At 43.3% G+C, this 11,217-nt stretch overlaps 1 protein-coding gene across 1 annotated transcript; it reads left to right on the plus strand.

Annotated features, from left to right (window-relative positions):
• Positions 1 to 586: 586 nt before the first annotated feature.
• SOX9 (SRY-box transcription factor 9) lies at positions 587 to 9,716 on the plus strand. The gene is given in 6 exon segments (XM_077458676.1): positions 587 to 1,143; positions 1,145 to 1,277; positions 1,280 to 1,300; positions 1,303 to 1,348; positions 3,949 to 4,202; positions 7,241 to 9,716. Coding segments are annotated over 6 exon segments (1,440 nt in total). The 5' UTR covers positions 587 to 918; the 3' UTR covers positions 8,002 to 9,716.
• Positions 9,717 to 11,217: the final 1,501 nt, after the last annotated feature.

Below are 11,217 nucleotides of genomic sequence, written 5' to 3' on the forward strand. Positions count from 1 at the left end.
CCGTGTTAGGAGATGTGGTCACTGGACTACCCACCAGTCCTATGTATGCCATGTTAGGAGATGTGGGCACTAGACTACCCACCAGTCCTCTGTATGCCATGTTAGGAGATGTGGGCACTGGACTACCTACCAGTCCTCTGTATGCCATGTTAGAAGATGTGGACACTGGACTGCCCACCAAGTCCTCTGTATGCCATGTCAGGAGATGAGAGCACTGGACTACCCACCAGTCCTCTGTATGCCAGGTCAGGAGATGTGGGCACTGGACTACCCACCAGTCCTATGTATGCCATGTTAGGAGATGTGGGCACTGGACTACCCACCAGTCCTATGTATGCCATGTTAGAAGATGTGGGCACTGGACTAGCCACCAGTCCTCTGTATGCCATGTTAGAAGATGTGGGCAGTGTCATACATTATACAGCTCTGTGATAAATTTACAACATTTGTTTAAAAACTGTCTAGGCAAACAAAGGCAGGACTGCAGTTGGATAGTTCAGCACTGACAGCAGTCAGAGTTTCTCTCTCTCTCTCTCTCTCTCTCTCTCTCTCTGACTTTTTTTTTCTGATTCTAGAACAGCTCCAGGCTCCGCCCAGTCAGGTGGGAGTGCCTGCCTGTGATTGGCCGAAAGTTACAAAGGAGGATGGTATTTATTGCAGCATCCCAGTGGCTTGGAGAGCAGACTGTGAAGTTGGGTTAGTGTGATTGCTGCGCTGGAAGGACTGTGCATGCGGAGGGGAGCCTGGAAGATCACCCAGACACCTATCTATGGTTTATCCTTCCTTCTCCAAGAGACTCTGCACACCCCCACCTCTGTGAGCAGCCTGTAGTGGGCCCCCTTCACCCTTCTGCACATTTTTCATATATATACTTATATATATTTTTTCTCCTTGCACCCCACTCCCCATCTGATTCGCATGAATCTTTTGGATCCTTTCTTAAAGATGACAGAAGAGCAAGAGAAGTGCCTGTCTGGGGCCCCCAGCCCTAGCATGTCTGAGGACTCAGCTGGCTCCCCCTGCCCCTCTGGCTCTGGATCAGACACAGAGAACACCAGACCCCAAGAAAACACCTTCCCCAAGGGGGACCAGGACCTGAAGAAGGAGACCGAGGATGAGAAGTTCCCAGTCTGCATCAGAGAGGGCTGTGAGCCAGGTGCTGAAGGGATATGACTGGACCCTGGTGCCCATGCCAGTCAGGGTCAACGGATCCAGCAAGAACAAACCGCATGTCAAGAGGCCCATGAATGCCTTCATGGTGTGGGCACAGGCTGCCCGGAGAAGCTGGCAGACCAGTACCCCCTTTGCACAATGCGGAGCTCAGCAAGACCCTGGGCAAGCTGTGGAGGTAAGTGCCATGCCAACTTTTTATTGCCACAATGCCACCTTTTCATTGCCAACATGCCACCTTCACATTGCCAGCATGCTACCTTCCCATTGCCAGCATCCTACCTTCCTATTGCCAGCATGCCACCTTCCTATTGCCAACATACCACATTCCCATTGCCTTCATGCTACCTTCATATTGCCAGCATCCTACCTTCCTATTGCCAGCATGCCACCTTCCCATTTCCAACATACCACCTTCCCATTGTCAGCATTCCACCTTTACATTGTCAGCATGCCACCTTCCCATTGCCAACATGCCACCTTCCATTTGCTAGCATGCCGCCTCCCCATTGTAAGCATGCCACTTTCCCATTGCCAACATACTACCTTCCCATGTCACCTTTACATTGCCAAAATGCTACCTTCCAGTTGCTAGCATGCCGGATTTTCATCGCCAACATATACTACCTTCCCATTGCCAGCATGCCGCCTTCCCATTGCCAACATATACCACCTTCCCATTGTCAGCATGCCGCCTTCCCATTTGCAACACGCCACCTTTCCATTGCCAACATGCCGCCTACCAATTGTCAGCATGCCACCGTTGCCATTTAATATCGGTATGCGCATTTCATATATATATATCCTTGTGCAAGCAGTGAGCTCTGTCTTAGGTTCTTGCCATCTGTTCCTTAACGTAAGCTAGGTGCATGCTTAGTGCCAACGTGGGCATTTCCTGGGCAGGATTTTACGGGCATTTCAGGGGTTAAGTGCCATTTTTTATGGACGATGTTGCTGCTGGGCTGTGCTGCGCAATTGTCGGGTTGTGCAAGGAAAGGCGCAAAGAACCATTGCTATCAGAGATTTTATCCTGCAATAAAATGAATTAGGTGACATGGGTTCTAGGTCCTCATCATATTCCAGATGGCAAATGTAGGAAAATGGTCATTTTAGAGAGCGTATATTTCTCTCTCTCTCTATATATATATAAAATTCTTTAATTTTTTATACATAAAACAAGTGTGTTGCAGGCTCTCTGCAGATTGCATTGCTCAGATGAGTAGTAGAATCCTTGTACCGATATCTGAGTCGTTGTACTGGTATTGAGAAGCCTTGTACTGTTATTCTGAAGCCCTGTACCGGTATTCTAAAGCCCTGTACTGGTATTGAGAAGCCCTGTACTGGTATTGAGAAGCCCTGTACTGGTATTGAGAAGCCCTGTACAGTATTGAGAAGCCTTGTACTGGTATTCTGAAGCCCTGTACTGATATTGAGAAGCCTTGAATTGATATTCTGAGCTCTGCTGTCTCAGATTCTTTTTCTAATCTCTCCTCTCTCTGCAATACACCACTGGAGGGCTCAAGTGGACCCTGGTGTGTTTATAGCCTGAGGTTTTTTTCCCCTGCTGGCTCTATAGGAATTACTCATCTTAACTTCAAAGGGCTTTCTTTATGGCTTTATCTGATTGCATTCACTGTCATTAAAGGAGATTGTGAGCCTGCTGGAAGGTTGTTCTCTGGTATCTGATTTGCTTGCATTCTGCAAGGTTCCCCACTGATTCTAAAAAAAATGGTCCAGTTTGTGCTAAGTTTGCTGGGGGGGGGGGGGGGGGCCAGCTGACCAGAACACAGTTAGCTTTTAACCCTTTATGTCAGCTCTAGGAGCAAAGTGGTTTGGGGGGGGGGGGGGGTTCTGCCCACCTAGGGGTATGGTGACTTGATGCAAAATAAAGAGCCCATTTACTAAGGTATGTAGATAGAGGGGTTGATTTACTAAAGCTGGAGAGTGCAAAATTGGGTGCAGTTTTGCATAGAAACCAATCAGCTTCCAGGATTTATTGTCAATAATTGAACAAGCTGATTGGCCTTAATGCAGGGCTGTGCCCAGATTTCATATATATATATATATAGAGAGAGAGAGAGAGAGAGAGAGAGAGAGAGAGAGAGAGAGAGAGAGAGAGAGAGAGAGAGAGAGAGAGAGAGAGAGAGAGATATGGTTTAGATATATACTCTCTCTCTCCCTCTCCCTATATATAAATATATATATGATCTCTCTCTCTCTCTCTCTATATATGTGTATGTATATATATATATATATATATATATATATATATATATATATATATATATACAGGGAGAGAGATGCTATACACACACACACACACACACACACACACATACATATATATCTACCCATAGATAAACTTGTGTTACCCTCAAACAACTAACTGTAAAAATTTATTATTAAGGAATAAAGAAAAAAATATCTCAATTCAAAACCTTCTGTACTGTACACGTAGCATGTAGAGGTTGCAGTGTGTGTCTTTTGTTACCATGTCTTTAATATAATTTATGTGTAAATAGAGACTAAAAGGAAACTGGATCCATAGACAAATAGAGCAATAGGTAAACAGAGGGAGAGAGAGAGAGGAAGAGAGATGATAGATAAGAAAGAAAAAAGAAAAGTAAGGAAAGAAAGAAGGAAAGAAAAAGAAAGAAAGGGAATAAAAAGAAGGAAAGAAAGAAAAAGAAAGGAAGGAGGAAAAAGAAAACTTTGTTGTATTGGTAATACATTATTACTTTAAATATCTAACCAAAATGTTTTTTGCTTCTATTTAAGGCTGCTAAATGAAACCGAGGAAGCTCCTTTTGTGGAGGAAGCGGAGCGTCTGCGAGTCCAGCACAAGAAGGATCACCCTGACTACAAGTACCAGCCCCGCCGTAGAAAGTCTGTGAAGAATGGGCAGTCTGAGCAAGAGGACGGCTCCGAGCAGACCCACATCTCCCCCAACGCCATCTTCAAGGCCCTGCAGGCCGACTCGCCGCACTCTGCTTCCAGCATGAGCGAAGTGCACTCTCCAGGAGAACACTCAGGTACTGACCCTAAAATACAAAAAAAAATTAAAAAATACTGGGGTTCATTTACTAATACTGGCTAATTCTGGAGCGTACCAAATCTGGTGCATCTGTGTATGTTATCCAATCAGCATCTAACTTCAGCTTGTTCAATTAAGCTTTGACAATAAAACCTGGAGGCTGAAATATTACTATACAGAGCTGCAGCAGATTTTGCACTCTCCAGTTTCAGGAAATAAACCCCAAACTGTGAATTGCTTTCATTACATCAAGCCAAGGCCATATCCTTGTTCTTGTCCTCTCCCATTAGTTTTTGTCTTTTCTATGGAAGAAAGGATTTTAGGGAATGCCAGTTTTGCCGCCAACCTCTTGACCCCACAAAAACCCATTTAACCTAATTTTAACACCCACAGAAATCACTAGGTCCTCACCCAAGCTTGTGGGACGATGTACAGTTTACGCCCTACAGCAAATCGCATCATCTTTATATATACGTCGCCTTATTTAGAATATGACTGGGGGGGGGGGGGGGGTATAAAGCAAAATTTGTTTCCTTGCTCTAGTCCAGGATTTGTTTTTAGTAAATCCAACAGGAAGGCAAAAATCAAACTGGCAATTTAAGTAACTCTTAGCAACCCGTTAGTAAATAATTTACTGTGCATGTGATGAGATTTCTAATTAAGTAAATAATGGTATTTTGGCCTCTGCACTTATGATGAGATTTCCAATTAAATTCTATGGGGGTTCTAGGCTTAGCACATAAAGAAGTTGAGCATCTTCATTCAAACTGCTATGTGAATATTCACCTCAATGATCTAATCATGTGAAAAGCACTTGATTGGTTATTGAAAGTGAACAAGAATTTTGTATTTCTCGTGATTGGATAATTAAAGTGAATATTTACACAATTTTTCTGAGTGAAGATCCTCAACGTCTATAGTAAATCAGCCCCGACTTATATAAATCCCCCCCCCCCCTCTCTATGTATATACACACAAATTTATTTTACACTGTATGTGAAATTTCCTGTTAAACATCCATCTGCTCAGTATACAGCTCAGCCCAGCTGCGGATGTAGTTAATCATTAGCGCTGTTATCATTGAATTATATGGCACCTGTTTGCAGGAGACCTGAGTTGGGTTTGAGGATCTGAGATATAAGATAGTTAAGGCGCTTGTAGCATAAGAACCCTTCCTAACCCTTTCACTCCCAAGTCTCTGGCTGGCAAACTCTATTACTACCATTACTATTTATCTTTTTATACTACTGTGCAAGCAACTGTAGCCTGTAGTCAGGGCCGGGACAAGGGGTGGGCAGGAGGGACGGCTGCCCTGGGCACTGTGGTCTCATGTGAGGTGGGGGGGGGGGGGGGGAGGAGGGCAATGTGTGTTTGGGGGGCGGAAGGGGATAAGAATTTTTCTAAGAGGGGAAATTTGAAGAGGTGTGTGGGGGAAGAAATTTGAGATTTATGTTGGGGGAAGACATTTTGTGCCAGGAGGAGGAATTTTGGGAGATTTTTTTTTTTTTATTAGCCGTTTCTAACCCTTTCACTCCCAAGTCTCTGGCTGACAAACTCTATTACTACTTATTTTTTATACTATTGTTTGAATGTGCAAGCAACTGTAGCCCTGGGCACTGTGGTATCATGTGAGGTGGGGGTGATTTGTATTTGGGGTTTTAATGTTTGAATGTGCAACTGTAGCCTATAGCCAGGACCTGGATAAGGGGTGGGCAGAAGGGACGGATGCCCCTGGGCACTGCGGTAACATGTGAGAGGGGTGGTGATTTGTGTTTGGAGGTGCAATGTTTTAATGTGCAACTGTAGCCTGTAGCCAGGGCAGGGACAAGGGGTGGGCAGGAGGGGTGGCTACCCTTGGGCACTGTGGTATCATGTGGGGAGGGGGGGTGATTTGTGTTTGGAGGTGCAATGTTTTAATGTGCAACTGTAGCCAGGGCAGGGACAAGGGGTGGGCAGAAGGGGTGGCTGCCCCTGGGCACTGTGGTATCATGTGGGGAGGGGGGGTGATTTGTGTTTGGAGGTGCAATGTTTGAATGTGCAACTGTAGCCTGTAGCCAGGGCAGGGACAATGGGTGGGCAGAAGGGGTGGCTGCCCCTGGGCACTGTGGTATCAGGTGAGGGGGGGTGTTTTGTGTTTGGAGGTACAATGTTTGAATGTGCAATCAACTGTAGCCTGTAGCCAGGGCCAGGATAAGGGGTGCGCACTGTAGTATCATGTGAGGGGGGAAGGGGGTGATTTGTTTTTTGGGGGGGGAACTTGGGGGGGCGAGACAAGGGATAAGAATTGTTCTAGGAGGGGAAATTTAGGGAGGAGTGCTAGGACTGGCATTTATGTTGGGGTAAGAAGATTTGTGCTAGGAGGAGGGATTTTGGGGGGTTTGTGCTAGAAAGGGTAATGTGATGGTGCGGGGGGGGGGGGGGTTTGTGTTAGGAGAGGATTTCTTTTTTTTTTAGGGTGGGGGGGCTTGCAGGGATCATTGGGGATATTTGTACTTGGAGGGAACATTTTGGGGGCATTTGTGCTAGGGTGGGGGATTGGGGATAATCTGTGCTGGGAGGGGGGAATTTGGAGTGGGGGTAGAGAATCTGTGCTTAGAGGGGATGTTTGAGGGGTAGACTATTCGTACTAGGAGGGGGTGTGCTGGGGGCATATGGGGAATTAGAGGATTTAAGCTGAGGGGTTGGGGGGGGTCAAAGATTTGTTCTTGAATGGAGATTTCAGCAGGGTGTGAATTTGTAGATTAGAACATGTAGATTAGTACTCAATTTTGTTTTGGGGGGGGGGGGATTTTGGCTGATGCATAACACTCATACATCTGGGGGGGGCACAATTTGGCATGTTCACCATGGGCGCTAGATGACCTTGTCCCGGCACTGCCTGTAGTCATTAGATTTCTGCTACTCTGAAGCTTCATCGGTTGATCTCCAAAGTTCCTTATCTTGATATTGTTCATAAATTAGAATTTTAGGTCTTTTTTTTTTTTATATTTCTCATGAAGGCCAATAAAGCTCATGCTCCTTTTCTCTTTATTTCAGGACAGTCTCAGGGTCCACCAACTCCGCCGACCACCCCTAAAACAGACGTGCAGCCCGGCAAGCCAGATCTCAAACGCGAAGGTCGCCCCTTGCAGGAGAGCGGCCGCCAGCCGCCCCACATCGATTTCCGCGACGTGGACATTGGAGAGCTCAGCAGCGAGGTCATCTCCACCATCGAGACCTTTGACGTCAATGAGTTTGACCAGTACCTGCCGCCCAACGGCCACCCCGGAGTGGCCTCCACGCAGGTGACCTACACGGGCAGCTACGGCATCAGCAGCGCCACCAGCGGTCCGGCCGGGGCAGGGCACACATGGATGTCCAAGCAGCCCCAACAGCAACCTCAACAGCCCCAGCAGCAGCACGGTTTACCGACTCTGAGCAACGAGCAGAGCCAGTCCCAACAGAGGACACACATCAAAACTGAGCAGCTTAGCCCAAGTCACTACAGCGACCAGCAGCAACAGCATTCCCCGCAGCAACTCAACTACACCTCCTTCAACCTCCAGCATTACGGGTCCTCCTACCCAACCATCACGCGCTCACAGTATGACTACGCCGAACACCAAGGCTCAAACTCCTATTACAGTCATGCTGCGGGCCAAAGCTCAAGCCTCTACTCAACGTTCAGCTACATGAACCCCAGTCAACGTCCCATGTACACACCCATTGCAGACACAACAGGGGTCCCATCCATCCCCCAGACCCACAGCCCCCAACACTGGGAGCAGCCGGTCTACACACAGCTGACCAGGCCGTAGACTAATGACTATAGACTACTGAAAAAGGACAATCCACCTACCGCCAGTCAAGCAGTGCCCTTATCTGAGGCATGGCACAACGCCCTCTGCTGGCAGCCAGCAAAATAGGTGTCACTCTTCCGTCAATGTACTTCCTCATCTTCTGTCTCGACAGATAAAACAAGAGAAGATACTTTAAGTAAATAAAAATAAAAACATCAACTTGATTCTCAAAGAGACATTTTTTTATTTTTTTTAAAAAAAACTCTACATCCTCTGTGAGGACTAGACTCTATCTGATATATTTTTTAGTATGTACTGTGTATGTTTTATTACATTTTTATTGGGGGTTTATACATTTATATATTAGAGAAAAACAAATACATTGTAAGGATAAAAGTGAAAAAATTATTTTATTTTTTTTTGCTTCTTTGATGCTTCAACTGCTCGAGTAGTTTTATATCTTTAACTTTTTCATTCAACTGAAAGTATTTTTGTAAAAAGAAAAAGGAAAAAAAAAAACATTTAATTGAGAAACTTTAAACTTACATTTAAAAAAAAAAAAAGAAAACATTTTTTAAACATTTTTTTTTGGCCATATGTGAGACGGTCAATAAACTGCAACGAGATTTAATGTTATGAGTTGTGTTGAAGTAGGAATTTTATTTCCACATCCATTCCCAAGTGCCAGTTGTTAAGCATTACGGTCAAAGATGACCGGTCACAAGATGCCTGTTATAATGTTTTCGTGCCAGCCCGTATACAAGCGCCCGCCCGTATACAAGTATACAAGTGCCCTTTAAGACTTTTGTCTCCAGCAGCAAAAAAAAAAAAAAAAAAGAAAAAACAGTTGGATTAAAAAATAAATTTGCTAACAGCAGATGGTACCAGAGATGACTTTCATAAATTATTTATTTTATAATAAAAAAATAATAATATTGTTAAAAGATACTTAAAACTCCCAAACTTCTAAATTTTTTTTGTACAAAAAAGTTATATATTATTAGCATGCTGTTGATTACATCCTTGGAAAATGCGCTTTTTTTTTTTTTGTTTGTTAAATTATGGGTTTTTGCTTTTATTTTATTTTTTTCCTTTCTTTACTGTTTTCTTTTGTGTTCTAAGGTCTATTATCTAACTGTTAAAGTAACAGATTCACAAGTTTCCATAAAAAAAAAAAAAGCAAAGCATATACTGAGAATTATTTTATTTTACCAGAGTCCCGGAAAATGTGTTTTTCAACTTTTCTTCAGTTTATAACTCTTAAGATATATATCTAATTTTTTTTCTTTTTTATTGCGGACGCATGGAAAATAAAAAACATGGATCGAGTCTTTTTCTCAAATCCAGAGGAAATCTTTTGACTTTAGCAAATGGTTGTTTTTGCTTAAAACAAAGTGAACATTTTTTTTTTTTTGTTTGTTTTTTTCAGAAATGTGATTTTTTAATTTTTTTTATTTGTGAATACGGCATTCAGCACTCCAAAATCAATGACTTTTAAGGCAAAAAAAAAACAAATAAATACAAGAACAGGCCTTAAAAATATTCCTTTTAATATTCCTTTAACTTAAAAAAATAAAAGAGTTACACAAAGCAGACCTCCGGAGTCTGTGGATCTTTTCTCAATGATGTGCTTTTTGTTTTTTTGTTTTTTTCTATTGTTATTTTCTGTCTTTGTAAAACTTATCTTCTTGTGTATTATTTGTTTTCGCAATAAATATGATACAATGTACAAAGAGTGCAGTGGTCGTTCCTGTTGCTTAAAGGGGACAGAGCATCATCTATCTATCTATCTATCTATCTATATATATATATATATATATATATATATATATATATATATATATATATATGCCACCGGCCCGGCCCCCCCCGTTGCTATTATATAATAATAATAATAATATATATATATTTATTTTACTATTATTATTATTATATATATACATTTACATTTACAATAATAGCGGCGGGGGGCCGGGCCGGTGGCAGACAGAGGGAGGTGACAGGGAGGAAGGAGGCGGTGAGGGAGGAGAGCGGAGAGCAGACAGCCTATCATGGAGGGGGGCACTATGACCACGGTGATCAGGGCGGAGCAGCTCTGGTTATTCTGGTCTGTTTAGAGAGGGGATACAGGAAGTGCCAGGTTCAGGTTTTTTTTTTTTTTACAGTTTAGAGGGAGGGGGGCAGATTACATAGAACAAGCGCTGTGATGTGTAATCTGCTTTAAGGGACCAGAATATATATTTTTTGAGGGTTAACAAATGCTTTAACTCCTGGTGCCTGTGCAATTATTTCAATGCTTCCTCCTCCTTCTACAAAGTTACAATGTACAGTCTGATCACTGGGGGGAGGGGAGACTGAGTAAATGCCTCCTCCTCCTTCTACAAAGTTACAATGTACAGTCTGATCACTGGGGGGAGGGGAGACTGAGGAAATGCCTCCTCCTCCTTCTACAAAGTTACAATGTACAGTCTGATCACTGGGGGGAGGGGAGACTGAGTAAATGCTTCCTCCTCCTTCTACAAAGTTACAATGTATAGTTACAAAGTGAGTCAGGTGACTCAGAAGAAGTATACAATGCAGGAAAGCCTGAGAAATTTTATATTCTGGACTCTTATTTCAGGTTTATGTTGCACAGTGAATACGGTGAAGATGTTCATTTCCATCCGGTATAATATATATATATATATATATATATCTGTAAAACGTACCAAGCAAATGATTATGGATTATTAATATTCAAAGGAAACAGCTTCACCGTATTTACTAAGCCATGTGAACATGCACTTTGCTAAGTAAGACTTTGTTCCTTTAGTAAATCAATGGCAGTAGAATGAAGTGCAGAGACGAGAGGCCACCATGTGCACAAGGAGAGCTCAGCAATGGCGGACTCCATGCTTCTCCCAGGTCAGGTTTCCGGCTTAAAGGGGAACACAAGTCACCATAAAACTCACCAGAAACCTCTACTTTAGGACCCTTTGTGCCATTCCACTATTATAACACAAACTTATTATATTTGGCTGCTGTGTTGAAATTTTGCAGCCGCATTAAAACAGTAATGTAGCTGTAGCCTCTGGTGGGATGAATTACTCTGTATATTGCCCAAAGTATGTGAACCCCCCCCCCTCCCCCCTCCAAACGATGGAGTTAAGGTGTCTCCAGTGAAGGGTAGGGCTAATACTCCATCATACAGACATTGTAGACATTTGTGCTCTTCCAACCTTGTGGTAACAGTTT

The sequence above is a fragment of the Lithobates pipiens genome, unplaced genomic scaffold (assembly GCF_037356315.1).
Source record: "Lithobates pipiens isolate NorthernLeopardFrog02 unplaced genomic scaffold, aLitPip1_a1.2 Scaffold_28, whole genome shotgun sequence".
Classification (NCBI taxonomy): domain Eukaryota; kingdom Metazoa; phylum Chordata; class Amphibia; order Anura; family Ranidae; genus Lithobates; species Lithobates pipiens.